The sequence below is a fragment of the Ceratotherium simum genome, chromosome 4 (assembly GCF_057802395.1).
Source record: "Ceratotherium simum simum isolate JZ-2026a chromosome 4, ASM5780239v1, whole genome shotgun sequence".
Classification (NCBI taxonomy): Eukaryota; Metazoa; Chordata; class Mammalia; order Perissodactyla; family Rhinocerotidae; genus Ceratotherium; species Ceratotherium simum.
This window is the reverse complement of record NC_141903.1, coordinates 66,881,597-66,897,875: the sequence shown is the minus strand read 5'-3', so window position 1 is coordinate 66,897,875 and position 16,279 is coordinate 66,881,597. Positions and strand designations below refer to the sequence as shown.

Below are 16,279 nucleotides of genomic sequence, written 5' to 3'. Positions count from 1 at the left end.
TGGGAGGCTCTGAGATGTCCAAGTAGGTATGTCTAATAAACAGTTGGAGACAGAAATTTGGGAACCAAACCGTAGTGAAGGTCCTGCAGAAATGTGCAGAGTAACTAGTAGAAGGCCCAACCTGAAAAATGACCAAACTTTAAGGCACTGAAAGAGGAAATTGAGATTGGAAGTGCTTTTGTCAATGCAGCATTATTAGGAAATTTCTCCAAGACAGCTCTGGTAAGTGGAAAGATGAAAAGATCTGGAGTGAAATACTTGGGTTCAAGCTTTGGCTTTCTTATTTATCAACAATGTGACTTTGAGAAAGTTAACCCCTCTTAGCCAACTGTAAAATGAGGACAATGATATTAATATGCATTTCATAGGGTTAAAGGGAAAATGAAATAATAATCAACATTCTATATATAAAGTCCTGTGTAAATATTATTAGTATTATGAGACTAAGCTAACCAAAGAGTTATTTTCTTAGGAGCTTGTAAACAGGGATCCATAAGTAGTTCTTAGAAATATATTGGAAAGAACAGGCAAAAAATAACTTTTATAAAGTCCAAAAATCTAAATTTGAATTAAATTTATAATTTATTAATATTGATGTTAGATATACTGAACAAGGAGAATGTATATACTCTTTTCATGGTGTAAAACAAAACAAAGCATTTTATGTGATAAATATATCATAACAGAATGAAAAATACATTTTTTATTCATGAGGATGTATGAAATGGGTGGGAACTAACGAAAAAGATCGCTATGAGAAACCTAGTAATTTGTATAAAATAAGAGTATTTTTCTGAAATAATCATTAGCTATCTCTACAGCCATGAACTTTGAGGTCTACACAGATAAGTACACCGAAGTGGAGCGTGTGAACTTAACCACTACACCACCAGGCCGGCCCCAACCTAACCTGATCTTTGAAAGAGTTACTTAATCATTTTTCCAGCTAAATGAAATATGGGGGCTTCTAATTCTTCTAGTCCTTCCATGAACAGAAAACAAGTAAAAAGTTCAAAATGCAAAGATTGGTAATATTGGACAAGTAATAAAAATAGATATTAGACTAGATATATAACTTTAAATCTGAAGATAAAAAAATTATTGACTACATATGTAGGTGTATATACAAGTCTGTGTGTATACATATATATACACACAAATATGTGTGTGTGTATGTATGTATACATACATAGATATATATATGACCCAAAACTAGAGATTTAAATAAAAAATTTAAGTCTTCCAAATATGGCAACTTTTAAAAAGGCGTTTGTACTTTTTGTTTACGTATCATTAATTATAAACAGAGAATGATGACTGAAATTTGGCTTTTTCCACTTTTCAGAAGGTATTTACCAAACATTAAAAAACACACATAACACACAAAACAGAAAATAAATATTTTAATGTATCGTTACCTTCATTTCCATTAGAATACATTCATGACGCTTGAACCTCTACCATTTCTTGGCTATTCCTTCTATTTACATGTAGCTACTCACCTCTCAGAGGTTAGCAATTGAAAAATAATTATTAAAACAATAATTCACTTAGATACTGATTTTCCCTGTGTACAGGATTAAACATCCACAACTAAATTTATAACTCCATTTTGTTGATATTTTATATTTTACTTTGCCATCCTAACATTATGGAAACCTGGAATTTTATGATGTAATCTTAGAATCTATATTAAGTATTAAAAGTACATTTGGAGTAAAACTGAACTTCAAGTCATTATACCTCATAATAATCAGGGCATGTCATTTTCTATAGACTTACGTAGTTGAAATTTGTATTATGTATCTAAATGTCCTGTTTAAATCTTAATTTTGTCTAAAGTCCTGTTATCAATAAGCCTTCATCAATTACTAAGAAAATCATTGTTCATTAGTAAAATAAAGTTTTATCTAAGAAAGTTACCTTATTAAATTAAACGAATTTTAGTATCTAAAATTTTAATTAACAGTATTTAGTAAATTAAGTTTATTTTTATTATCCCTTATTTTAATTTCTTCTACATATACTTTTAGTAATAGTTTCTATTTCCTATTACAGGGAGAATCCTTATACAGTATAGACTGTTGTAATTAAGTTACTTAACTGTAATTACAATTAATTGCATTAACAATTGTAAGTTGTAGCAACTGTGTAACTTCATCAATTAATTAATTGATTCACCTTTAACGGATTGAATTAATTAAATTCACCTTTCAGGATCTCCTTTTCCTTACCAATAAAAGAAGGGCAGTGAACTACACATATTATCTAAGGTTTCTTCCAGTTCTAACATATAATAGTAAAGAGCCAAATTACATAAATTTATACATTTACAGATTCCTTTCAAAACGATTTCAAAATAGTCTTGTAAAATATGACAATTCTATGTTGCAAAATTGTGAACTACTACAATTTACTCTCTCTAGAGTCTTACTGATTCAGTTCTAAGATATACTTAATTTATAAAGGCTTCTTAGAATGTGTTGAAATAAGGCCAAAACTAAGATGTTGTATTGAGGTTTAACAAATATTATTAGTAATGATGATTATGATTTTTTGCTAATGCAGATAACATTCCTTATCACAAAATGACCTAAAGCCAGTCTTTTTATTAAATATGTAAATCTATCTGGAATTTATTTAATATCTTACCTTTGAGGGGAAGTCTTTCAAATACATTTTAATTTCAGTGAAAAAGCAGAGAATCCTGATTTGTCTTAAGAACAACTTTGAGTACAGCTAACAGATAAATAGATATATTGATTAATTTTAGGTTTAAGGAGGTGGTCCCAGACACAATGGTATGCTCTTCTTCCATGAGGGCATGGTATTATGGTCACTAGCAGAGCTGTTAAAATAGAAAATTCTTAACACTAAAAAAAATAGACTAGCAGCAATACTGTAAGAGCACCACTAATAGAACACCGGAACCAGGAGAAAAAAGTGGATTACAATGGGAAGATGAGTAAAAATCAGCTACTAACAACTGAAAAGGACTTTTATGGTAATGAAAAGACTAAAAATCAAGCTCAAAATTCATTCAAATAATTTTTTCTCATTTCTCAAAAAAGAAATTTAGTGATTGGTCTAATGTTTAAAAGAGGCACTAGAATTTTTTTAGAACATACTTCTTTACAACATGATTTCTCTTATTAGAAATATGGTTTTGTGAGATAAAATGTGGACCATAATCAAAAAAAATGTTCCAAAAAGGTTAAGATTTAACAAAATCTGAGGCAATGTTGTAATTTATAAAAAATATGAATTCTGTGGTTAAGATGGAAAGTACACTGGAAATATTTCAAAAACCCAATATGATATTTTGTGTTGTGACATTTCTAAAGAGCACTGAATATTTCTAATCTCATTTGAGGAATAAGTGGTATTAGAAATCAACTAATACTTGGTCAAAGTCTAGTTATTTGATTTAGAGATTGGGGTTCATTCCAATCCAGTGTTTGATTAATTGATGTGCAATAGCTCGGCTTGGTGGCACAAAGAATGCCTGCTGCTTCCCTTTGGTCAGAACATCCACAACCTAAAATATACCATAATAAAATGTATTAGGATTTCAACATTGTCATATTCGAATATTAAATACTATTTCTATGCTTATATAATTCAACGAAAATGTGATGAGTTTTACAGCGAATAACAACAGTAGAAAGCGACATCACCCATATTCAACATGCAAAATTTAGTACAGTATTTTTAGTGGCTTCAATGAGTTGGTGATTCAATTTTTAAAATATTCCAGAAAGGCATATTCTCTTATGAAAATAAGGTCATGAAAAAGCAAAGTATATGCTCCACACTTATTTTCAAAGTGAAGTCAACTTCTGGGACAGGTTCTCTTTTCTAAAATTCTGAAAAAATATCTAATTTCTACTTTCTGAAGTTGAGCATAAGAGAAAATTAATTTTGTTTAGGCAAAGACAGAAAGGATTTCAAGCCTTCACTATTGCAGTGTATCCATTTGTTTTCTATACAAATACTTTGAGTCATGAAAAACACAGACAAGTAATTTATCTTTCATTATATTACTTAAGGGTGAAATTTTAAAAAGTTCTTGTGAGTCTATCTTTGTTATACAGTTTGTCATTCTTGTCCTTAAGCACATATTAAAATGAACAAGAACTTTTCAAAAATTTTAAGCATTTTTACTGATATTTTTGGAGAGCCACTTGTTTTAATGCTGTAAACTAATATATAAAATATCTAAGAATAATACTCCTATTTCTCATCTATGAAATAATGTTTACCTATTTTAAGTCCATTGAAAGGTATCATTAATCTGAAGGAATGCCATGTGAAATTAGAAAACGCCACAGGATCGTCATTACTAGAAGAATCTCACAGAATTGAGTTAACATAGGACACATCAATTACGTTGTAATCCATGCATGATGAGAGGGCCGTAGCCATTCACTCAACTTGTTGAAAACATGTATCCTTGCTGCATGCCCAAACCAATACAGTCAGAGAACAATCAATAGAAGAAGGAAATTAAATTGAACTTTACCTGTTCTCTAGTGAACCAGCGGGCGTCCTCTATTTCATTCTTGTCAACTTTAATTTCTGTGGACACTGCCACAGCTAAGCAACCAATCATTAAGGAGGAGGGCATTGGCCATGGTTGACAAGAGACATACTGAACATGGCCAACTTTGACTCCACTTTCCTCTTCTACCTCTCTCCGAACAGCATCTTCTATTGTCTCCCCTAATCAAACAGGGCAAAAGAACAAGTAGCTGATGAACATGCCCTGGACATTCTGTGTTCTGAATGGTTCACACATTTGGAAATCACTTTGGACAGAAACCCAATTCAAAGAATCAGAAAGCAGAAGCCTAAAACTAGATTGGAATTCAAGAAAACATTATTTTTTAAAGTATATACAACATACAGAATCAAAATGCCAAGAAACTTTTCATTTCTTAAAGGTCAAATTTGTTAGTTACATGTAAAAAATTATAACATCTACAACTATCCAGCACCTACTATTGGCTAAACACTATGCAAACACTTTATATATTATCTCATTTATGTATTATCACTAGTTATAAATTACCATTACATGATTTTTATAAATGGCTAGCCTTTTTCTCACTAAAATTTTGAAACTTTTTTTATATTGTCACGTAATTGCAGATAACTCTTTTCAAAAGAGTTAAAAACCATATAACACTAAAAGTTTAAAAACCACATAACATGAAACTCAGTATTTTTCTTTCTAAATGATTATTTTTCTCCAGATGATCGTTGACTCAGCTATAAAATAAAGTGATGCCTAGAAATGTACTTTATATTTTTGATTTGCTGGAATCGAGAATTAGAATAAATAGTTTCTAAGTTGTTCATCTGGAAGTTTAGAAATTTTGTTCTTTAAACATAGCTTTCTATTTCAAATAGACTGATATACTTACTATATTAAAATTAACAACATTCATCAAAAAAATATAGGGAAAAGATAAGTCATAGACTAGCATAAGATATTTGTAAGACTATAACTAAAGATTAGCATACAATACATACTAAAAAACTCCTAAAATCAATATGAAAAAAGAATAAACAATCAAAACAAAAATAAGCAAAGAATATAAACATGTAAAATTCAGAGAAAAAGAAAATTGGATGCCCAGTACACATTTGAAAAAGATGCTCCATCAGCAGGGAAGTGAAAATGAAAACTACAATGACAACTATTTCATACCCATCAGAATGGCAAATTAAAAAGTCTAAACATCCTAACTTGGTGAAGATGTGGAATAACAGAACATTTCATGTACTGCTAGAAGTAGTGTAAATTGGCAGGGACACTTCAGAGAGCAACTTGGCAACATCTATTAAAGGTTAAGATGCTCATATCCTAGGAGCTACACTTCTCTCAGGTATATGCCCTAGATAACTACTGCAAATGTGCACAAAGAGTAGTATAAGAATATTCATTGCAGTGTTGTTTATAATATGAAGGGCTTTGAAATAAACTAAATGTCTAAGAGCAGAATGGATAAAAGAACTGCAGAATATTCATAAATAGAATGCTACACAGCAGTCAAAAAAAATGACCTAGAGCTACTAGAGGCTGCATAGGGATTAAGAGCATGGACTCACCCAAATAGCCCAGATTTGAAACCCTGCCCTATCACTTACTAGGTGTTTGATCTTGGTTATTCAGCCCCTGTGCCTTAGTGCCCTACCTGTAAAACTGCTGTAATAGTACCTACTTTATAAGGTTGTGTGAGGATCACATGATTTCATATACGGAAAGCCTTTGGAACAGACTATGACACTACATATGTTTACTACTATTATTTATCAATGCAGATTAATATTGTAAGTTGAGATTAAACATGTATTAATTAGATATACTCATTCATTTATTCCACAAACATTTATTGAACTCCTGTTACATATGAAGCAGTGCTCTAAGGGCTTGGGATACAGCAATGAATAAAGCAAAGTCCCTGCTCTTACGGAACTTCCTTTCTGGTACCAGCAGATAATAAATAAATAAATAGATAGATAGATAGCTAAATCGATAACATACATGCATATATACATACCATATTAGGTGGTGATGAGTGCTGTAGGGAAAAATTAGGCAGGACGACAAGGACTGTGAATGCAGGGTATGGGGCTAACTAATGTATTTGGGGCTATCAAGGAAGGCCTCTTTGAAAAGGCGACAGTTGAGTCTAGTACAGAAGGAAGTGAGTTGCAAATCATGCAGATACCTTGGGTAAGAGCAATATATCCAAGATATATGAAAGAGCAAATACTGAATTTTTAAAACACAAAATTATTCCACCAGTAAAAACAAAAATTATATCCTTTAAAATACACAGAAAATATTTAAAAATATCCCAGTTTTATAACATGATAATTTATCAGAGATGATTTCTCAAATGCTGACTAAAATTTTTATTTGGAAATTATAAATTAAATGAAAATTATTATAAAAATTATTAAGAAAAGGCTTACCAGGTTCAATAAATCCAGCAAGGCAAGTAAACATGCCTGGGGGAAATCTTTTCTGCCTGCCTAAAAGACATTTGGTCCCATCTGGATGAATAACTTGCATGATTACTACAGGATCTGTTAAAAAAAAAAACAAATGTATGAATGACAGGAAAAAATAATTTAGACTCTTTGTGTAAAGTCACTGTCTAGTAGGATAATAAAAAGGTATACCTCTGTAAGAATAAGACTTTTGTCTAGTTACAAGAGATTGTTTCTTTTGGCCTGAAGATAGAGTATTTCAGGGAAATTGCATAGAATACTGTCATTAAACTAAGGGAAGATCATTTTTGTCTTCCTCATCTTAATAGCAACATTTATTATGTACTTATGGTATGCTAGGTATATTCTTATTTTTTAATTAGAAAAAAGTTTGAGTAGGTAATATATGGCATGGAGAAAATTCAAATTTTACCATCATAAATGTAGTGAATTTCCCTCTCCCTTCCATCTCAATCCTTAACAAAATGTTTTTAAAAGGTAATGTGGCTCTATGATGAGTTTAAGCCATTAAAAAGTAAAATTTAAATTAAATAACAGTTCATCTCTCTAAAGAAGTCACTAATCTAGCAAATTCTCCTCACCAGATCATGATTGAAAACCAGGAATCAAACGTAAAAGGCTCCTGAGCAGCAAAAACAGATGTCACTGAGCCATGCACTTTATTCCCAGGAGATCCCTCAGGTGTTGCTGAGTCTGTCTGTTCTTTTTTCACACAGTTTTAAAAGGCTGGGTTATCAGATTTCCAAAGCCACAGCAGACTCGAAGCAGCAATGAGGAGGAGGAGAGAAGGTACAGGCAGACACCAGCAGTAATGAGAAGCGAGCTCCAGGCTGTACTGCTTTGGTGATGCCTCAAACAGGCACTGAAATGGGGCATTTTTTCTTCTTTGCACCAAGTGGACCAAGACTGGTGGGCATCTGAAATCATGTATCTCAACACATCAAATTCATACTGATTAACCCAGAGTTAAGAAATGGCTAATTATGTACAATGTCCCTTACTTAAAATCATGAAAGTATGTAATACTTTAATACTTATAGTCTTAATGGTTAAATTAAACATGCTTTAATAAAAAGGTAAACCTTCAGCAACTCAAAATCTTGTCTTTCCAGAATGTCTTATTCCCTAAGATTCCAGATGGCTGAGATTTCACTGTAAAAGAAAAGGCTTACCAACTCTTGGATATGACGTATTGTGAACGCCATGGAGGCTGGGACAGTTTTCTTTCAAGCATGCTCTTTTATAGCCACCTTCTTCAATTTTAGTTGCACTTCCACAGGTTGGGCAGAACTTGTATCGACTATGCCAGGCAAGAACAGATCTTGCTTGAGCTACAACCCCTTTAAGAGAAGGACAAAAAGTTTTAATTTTGTGACAAACTGTAAACAAATTAACATATAAGTAAAATATTCTTAAGTCATAATAAAGACATACACTGCATTTTCTGAATAGCTGTGTGATCAAGGGATTTAGTATTCCTATTTTTATGACATATACATATTTTTAAAGTAAAAGATTTAATTCTACAGACATCAAATGAAAATTAGATTTAACTTTAATTTGAACTAATAAAATACAACTCTCACATAAGATAGATGTACTAACATCCATCTCATAGACTGTATTAGCTTAGGCTTTTAGTATAGGTGATTTTTAAATTTTGGATATACAAGGTTCTAGTGTATAGTGACTTTACAATTGTGACTTTTATAAAAATACACTACAAGGGCAGTTCCTAACTTACATTTGGACTATAAAAGAAATATTACTAGGAAACTGTAGGAACCCATCTCTACTTTCCTTAGTCACTAAGCCACTACTGGTCCACATCACTATGGAACATATCCTGTTGAAATCTAGAAACTGCACAGAGTATTAAAACAATACTGTAACATTCATGGTTAACTTTGTTTATGAAAAAAATGCCTAATAGAATACATCTTAGAATATATACAGTTTGGCTATAGCCTTTACCCTGGTACTTCAAAAAAGAATATGGCCTAACCAGAAATATTACAATTGAGGCAACAAGACTAGAAATGCTACATTTCAAATGCCTGACGAACTCGCTCTCCTGAAAATACATTACTTGGTCTAAGGATTTTTTGAAATAAACAAAATAATCATAAACAACAATAACAAAAGCAATGTTTTAAACTGGGAAAAATGAAACTAATAAACCATAAATAAAAACAAATCTAACACTGAAATTCAATGAACCATAGGCAACATTAAATATCTGCCTGCTATGCTACCTTGTAATATGTAATTTACTGTAAGGTATTTACACTATTTGAGTATCATTACAATAAGAAAGCTAACATTTATTGAGCACTTACTATGTGCCAAGCATCATGCAAAGATCTTTATACACATTATCTCATTTAATGTTTAGAACAACCGTATGATGTAGGTACTATTATTATCCTCATTTTCTGGAGGAGGAAACTGAGGCACACAGTGGTTAAGTAATAGTGTAAGGTCAAACACAGCGAGTGAGTAAAAGGGCTCAGTTTCCTTACTAGTAAAAAAAAAAAAAAGATATCCTTTCAATCTTAAAATTATAAATATAGTTCCAAAGAAAAGATATTCTTTTTGATCCCTTCCTCACCTCCCGTAACTCTTCAATCTACCATAATTTAGCTCTGTTCCTTCCACTCCACTGATGCTCCTCTTGTCAAATTCATCAACAGCTTCCTATTACCAAAACCAAAGATCCTTTAAAAAAAAATCTTTGTCTTCATCTTACTCAAATTCTCAACAGCATTCAACATATTGGCCCACTACCTTCAGTACTCTGCTCTCTTGGTTTCCATGAGCACATGCTCCTGTATTCCTCCTTATGGCCACACTGTCAACATCACCTTTGATGGCCCCTGTGCTTCTATCTCATCTCTGAATTTAGGGGGATTCAGTTACGATTCTGAGGTTCTCTTTCTTACTTGCTCTCAACTCTAAGTAATCTCAGTAGTTTACTGAGATTTTTTTTTTTAACAATTTATTTATTTATTTATTTATTTCCCCCAAAGCCCCAGTAGATAGTTGTATGTCATAGTCGCACATCCTTATAGTTGCTGTATGTGGGACGCGGCCTCAGCATGGCCTGAAAAGTGGTGTGTCAGCGCACGCCTGGGATCCGAACCCGGGCTGCCAGCAGTGGAGCGCACGCACTTATCCGCTAAGCCACGGGGCCGGCCCTAGTAGTTTACTGAGATTTAAATACTATCTTTGTGTTGATGACTCCCATAGGGTATCTCCAGTTCAGACCTCTCTGCGTTCCAGATTCTCATGTCCTTCTCTAAAACTTAACACGCCCAAAACTAAAATCTTGATTTATTTACTTCAAATTTTCCTGCTTCTCTTGCTCTACCCACTTCCCTATATTATTTTATCAAGAAATAGTATCACTATCTACCAAATTACTCAAGTCTCAAATCTAGCAGTCATTCTTGATCTTTTTCTTCAGTATTATGTGCCCCATACCCAATCCATCAGCACGAACTGTTGATTTTCCCTCCAAAATATGTCTTGAATGTACCCCTTTTCTCAATCTCTTCTATTATCACTTTAATTCAGGCCATAGTCCAGGTTACTATCCTCTCTCTCTTATAACAGTCTGAACCTACTGATCAAGCCCTATCAGTTCTAACTCCAGAATTTCTCAAACTCTCCCTTTCTCTCTACCCCACTAACCCAATCCACTGCAATCTCTTACCTGGGATACTGTAATCTATAATCCCTTCTTAACAAGACTCCTGACTTCCACAGTAATTACCTACAATTCGGGATCTACAAAGCAGCCAGAGTGAGGGTTTTTGTTTTTGACTTTTTTTTAAACATAGGTCAAGTTACAACATTTAAGTGGAATTTAGAATAAAACACCTTATTTCTTACCATAGCATTTAAGGCCCTACGTGAACTGACATACCCAGCAAGAGAAAACAAAACAAAACAGTGAGGGTCTTGTCCGTCAGGCTCAGCGTACAGCAGGCGCTCAATAGTTATTCACTGAAGAATCGAATGAAATCAGCATGCATAAGGGTTAATTCCGGGGAAACTAATCTTGGCTTATTAAAACTGCTTTAACTGCCTAGTCTTCTAGTGTGAGAACTTTAGGAAGTTTCTAATGAAGGTAGCCTAATTTCATTGCTTACTGGAAAAAGCGTGCCTCCTAGAAACTGCAGATACATACAACTCCAACCAAGTTTCAAAAACCAGATTATTACCAATACAAGTAAACAGTGTTCACTTCTTACCAGCTTCTTTTTCTTTCAATTGCAGAAGAGCTGGCATTGGAGGATGAAGAAAATAACAATTTTCATGTCTTTGCTTAAATTCTTCGGCAGCAACAGGATCTATACCTAGAGCAAACCAGGCAACCAACCCATCTTCTCCTCCTCTTGGGACTTCCCCAACATAATTAAGTAACTCTTTTTTCATTTCAAGTTCTACTCCAAGGAAAATCAAGGTGATCTTCTCAGGCTGAGCCAAATAATCCTTTATATCTGTGTAGTTCAGCTGACAAAGCCTGACTTCTGGCTGTTGGGAACTTTCTTTATTGCCACCCAGAGTAACCAAGGGATTTAAATCTGAGAAAAGGATATAAACTGTGGCTGGATGGCTTTCTTTAGCTAGTAGCCAGTCAGCATTATTTCTTTTTTCACTTTTCCGGTCCAGTAGTGTCCTGCTAAAATAATTTTCACATTCTTCCACTTCATTGGTTAGGAACCAAGGCTTCTTCCCACCTTTAGCATTAGCTAGTAAGTTAGCTATATGCTTATAACCCCAAAATTTAGCAATATCCAGTGCAGTCTGCCTTGATTTATTGACAAGGGATCTGTCGCACCTACAGTTGGAAGGAAAAATAAAATAGGAAACAAACGTTTTCTCCAGTATTTATTACAAGAAAATATTTCCAGATGTACATTATAGCCCCTCTATTTAATGATTACACAGATTTTTTTTCTTTTAGTACATAATTTAATAATGGGAAAGTTAAAAGAAATACTCACAAATAAAGAAAAGCTAGAGATAGTGGATATTTAAAATTTCTGGGGGCCGGCCCCCTGGCGTAGTGGTTAAGTGCACATGCTCTGCTGCTGGCGGCCCAGGTTCGGATCCCGGGCACGCACCGATGCACCACTTGTCAAGCCATGTTGTGGCGGTGTCCCATATAAAGTAGAGGAAGATGGGCACGGATGTTAGCCCAGGGCCAATCTTCCTCAGCAAAAAAGAGGAGGATTGGCATGGATGTTAGCTCAGAGCTGATCTTCCTCAAAAAAAAAAATAAATAAAATAAAATTTCTGGAGAATTATAAAATAAAAAAGAAGTAAGTTTTATGTGCTATAAGATATTAAAATTTTACAAGGGGTTCTTGGTAGTTATAGTGGGTAGATTTACGGTTTCTTTTTGGGAGAAAAATATTAGACTAACATAAATTTGCTTTGCTACTGAGTATGAAGGAATTCTTCAATACAAAAATTTGAAAGTTTTTAGTTAGAAATTATGCTACATTTTTATATAACAAACTGGTCAATGAGTTATTTATAAGCCCAATGATATAAATACGGCTACAAGAAAAATTTAAAAGGAAATATGTAACCCAGAAATTAAACCACACAACCTTTCAAGTGGTACAGCCTAAAATGTTTACCCTTTCTCAAGTAGAAATTGGACAACTTCTGGGTGCCCATTTCTTGCAGCATACATTAAAGCAGTCCAGCCATTTTCAGAAGTTTCATTGAGAAGAGATGGAGAATGACTGAGTATTACTGTTAACCTGGCAATATCTCCTTCTGCAGCTGAATAGTGAAATTGGGAAATTATTTCTTGCTTTGGACTTCCTTTTATAGAAGACATTCTACCTTAAAAAAAGGAAAATACAAAAAAATTCATTTGTGGTTGCTTTTTGTATCAATGACTGAACATTACCTAAGTGCTAATATAATTAGAATAATAGTTATGGTTTCTAAAGCAATACCCTCTTCAAATGGTAATTAGTAGTCAGTTGTAATTACAGCATATATTTCAAAATTGTTATCAGTTGAGAATTTTAAATATAATTCAACATGGGGGATGTATAAAATAACATATAAAGAGTTTGGGTAATACAGATGAGAGGGGGCCATATCCTTGGGAGAGGGATTCAGGTAGTAGGTATTACAAAGAGGAAGGGGTATTTGAGGTAGACCAGAGGGACCTCAGTATGGACCAGAGGCATGAGGGGGGTTAAAGCAGACAGAAGTAAAGGTAAAAGTTTTTAGCAGATGACAAGCAGTATTTTCTTAGATTCTGTGGTACCAGAAACAGGTCCCTGCCCTCCAGAAAGTTATGATCCTACAGGTAATTATTCAAAAGCTGTCTAAGTTTCCCATAAAAACAATTTATTGCTTTACCTTGCACAATTAATTCTGCAATCTATCTGGGATTGTTTTTTGTTCATGATGTGAGGTAAGGGTCAAAACACATTTTTATCCCACTGGACAATCCATACGACGTGGCACCATTCTTGAAATTACCATCTTTGTCCCATTGCACTGCAGTATTATTCTCGTCATAAATCAGATGACCATATATTTTGGATCTATTGTTGGACACTGTTCTATTGGTCTCTGTCTATTCTTGAATCACAGAAGCTTTTTAAACCCTTAACTTTCTTTGTCTGCTTTGTCACCCTGTTGTTTCAGTAAGAAAACAATACAGAAAATAATTGTCCCATACCTCTTAATAAATGTTGCTAATCATGGATTGAATGTGGTAAGGCACAAACTGAGCTTTTTTTTTTTTTGTGGAAATGGTTCGTGTTTCAGTTGTCTATGAATATCTCAAAGTACTTTATTATTATTATTTTTTTTTGGTCAGGAAGATTGGTGCTGAGCTAACATCCGTGCCCATTTTCCTCTACTTTATATGTGGGACGCCTGCCACAGCATGGCTTGATAAGCAGTGTGTGGGTCCATGCCTGAGATCTGAACCTGTGAACCCCAGGCTGCCAAAGCAGAGCCCACGAACTTAACCACTACACCACCGGCCTGGCCCCTCAAAGTACTTTTTTTAAGGTACGAATTTTTTTTTTTATGAAATGCTATTAAGAAAAGACTTGGAATTCTAAAGGTTTTTACCATTCTAAGCAATAAGCTATTTAGGCTAAAAAGAAAGAAAGGTTATAATCCATAATTTTGACAGCTGTTGTCTCTAGGGTTCTGACACTGCAATTTGGCTGATCAGTTTTATAGCAGTATGAACAAAATTTAGGGAAAAGTGGGCAAAGAGATTAACTTTCTTATTTTGTATCTGTTCACCTTTCCTGTTTGTATCTTTCTGCTACTTATAAATAGGTGAAAACTACACACAGGAACGGAAACATTTGGATAAAACCTAACGTTGAAAATCTTTTTACAACTTAGTTAAGAGGAACTTCTATATTAGAAAACACTTTTTTATTTCTTTTGATTTACTCTAGAATTTACCTCACCACTGAGATTTCTAAATGCTTTAAAAACATTATAAGAAAAGCTACAAATTTTCAGGACTTATTTTGAAGCACTGCTGTATACTGACTCATGTATGCTCTCCCTTTCAAGTTGCCTTTCCCTTAAATTTATTTTCCACAAAATCTTATCATATAGGTTCTTCAGTTAGGCTTACTTTAAGCAGTATTTCACTGTCTCATGTTCTGAAGTCATGGTCACTTCCTCACCCTCCCCCTAGGCCACTCCAGGTGACTGCAAAACTGTCCTCCAAAAATACAGTACCATTCAGTACCCCCAGTGCAATGCTTGTGTATACAGTATTCTCAGGAGAAAGCAAGTGGAAAATCTACACTTTCCCCCTTAGCTTTCTCAGCAGAAAAGCCATCTAGAAATAGACCATTACTCATTCCAGAGAAACACAGGCAGTCTGAAGTCCGGTTCTACTGCTTGATTTACTTTTTAATTTCTCAGTGTCAGGTCCTCCCTTAGGTGAGGACTTGAAGGCGGGAGGAGGTGATTGTTAGTTAAATGCTGCCTTTGCTTTCCAAGAAGAGTACGGACTAATCTGAGAGGTCTAAATGACCTTCAGAATCTTAGATTTTAATCACACCAATACCCACTTTTACCGATGTGTAACCCGGGGCCCATGACTTGACCGTGGCTGAAGAGACAAGGCAGACCTCAGATATGGCTCTGTCCCTGAAGTCACCGACCGTTATTTAATGAATCCAACTCCTTGGCACAAGATGGCCATTTAACCAATCAAGAGTCATCACGGTCATGCATGGTCTCTCCAAAAGGTCAAAGGCCCTGAGATAGTTTATTTTCTTGCCACTATTGTGAGTCCTTCTTTTAAAGTGAAACCACACCAGAATCAGCACCTCCTTTCCCCCATCTCAAAGAATGGGCTGGAAACGCCACCAGCAGCAGGGTCGGCTGCGCCCTCCACCCCATCCCAGGGGTCCTGGCTGCTCGGCCACCGCTCCGGCGCCTGCACCTGCACCTGCACCCAGCGCCAGGTTTGCGCCACACCACCCAGCAGGGCCGGGCCCGACGGCGCGGAGACAAAAGACCACTGAGAACCGTTAACCGGCCCCAGACGGGGATCTGCGGCCGAGCAACTCGCCGCTGCTGCTACTAACCCAAAAGTGACCACAGTACAGGACAACACGACGTAATCGAAGGACTGGGAAAACCCCACACTCACTCTTCGCCGCGCCGGATGAAGCCTGTCTGACTTCCGGCGAGATCTCGTGCCCTCGCAGGGCTTTATGGGAGATGTAGTTTGAAGGTCACAGGCTGTGCGCGAGTCAAGAACGGGCAGGTCTTGGGGCTGAAGACCTTTGGGAGCCGGGCGGGAGGTGCGGGCTAGGAAGGACCGGGTTTCTGGCGGTGAGTGAAAGGCTCGTTTTCCTTCCGGGTGAGACGGAGATGTGTAGAGTATGGTGCTGGCGATGGAAAACTGTAGGTCTGTAGAAACAGTTAGGTTTCCAGTATTTCACACTCGGCCCCCCAATCTTCTCTCAGAGAGAGTCCAATGCAATGGAGTGGTATAAGCATTCTTTCATGTTAAATAAACCTGGAGTGTTGGCTGGACCAAGTCATTCTTGATCTTAAAGAAGTTGCTGGCCTCTGAACTTCAATCTCCTCAAGTGAAAAATGGCACCGTGTATTGATGCCTACCTCATTCAGTAGTCCTTTCAAAAGTATATACCGTAGTCCCCTGCTTATCTGTGGTTTGGCTTTCCCGGGTTTCAGTTACCTGTGGTCAACCACAGCCTGA

At 35.3% G+C, this 16,279-nt stretch overlaps 1 protein-coding gene across 4 annotated transcripts; it reads right to left on the bottom strand.

Annotated features, from left to right (window-relative positions):
- Positions 1–1,388: 1,388 nt before the first annotated feature.
- NUDT12 (nudix hydrolase 12) lies at positions 1,389–15,723 on the bottom strand. 4 transcript variants are annotated; one of them, XM_087429956.1, is made up of 7 exons: positions 15,704–15,723; positions 12,678–12,884; positions 11,280–11,869; positions 8,196–8,363; positions 6,985–7,098; positions 4,523–4,722; positions 1,389–3,538 (listed from the first exon to the last, which is right to left on the bottom strand). In XM_087429956.1, the coding sequence occupies exons 2-7, from the start codon at positions 12,881–12,883 to the stop codon at positions 3,428–3,430; spliced, it is 1,389 nt and encodes a 462-aa protein (XP_087286082.1). In that variant the 5' UTR covers position 12,884; positions 15,704–15,723; the 3' UTR covers positions 1,389–3,427. The 4 variants fall into 4 exon arrangements, with proteins under 4 accessions (XP_087286082.1, XP_014652372.1, XP_087286083.1 ...); XM_014796886.2 differs by having other exon boundaries at positions 15,639–15,711; XM_087429957.1 differs by having other exon boundaries at positions 12,804–12,884; positions 15,639–15,711.
- Positions 15,724–16,279: the final 556 nt, after the last annotated feature.

Bases quoted from the DNA above. Each gene is read 5' to 3' on its own strand.
- NUDT12 (XM_087429956.1), bottom strand. From the start codon at position 12,883: ATGTCTTCTATAAAAGGAAGTCCAAAGCAAGAAATAATTTCCCAATTT. The intron at 11,870-12,677 runs GTAAACATTTTA...TTCCAACTGTAG, and splicing joins CAATTTCTACTTGAGAAAGG to GTGCGACAGATCCCTTGTCA. The intron at 4,723-6,984 runs GTAAGCCTTTTC...CTGTTTGATTAG, and splicing joins TGCTGGATTTATTGAACCTG to GGGAGACAATAGAAGATGCT.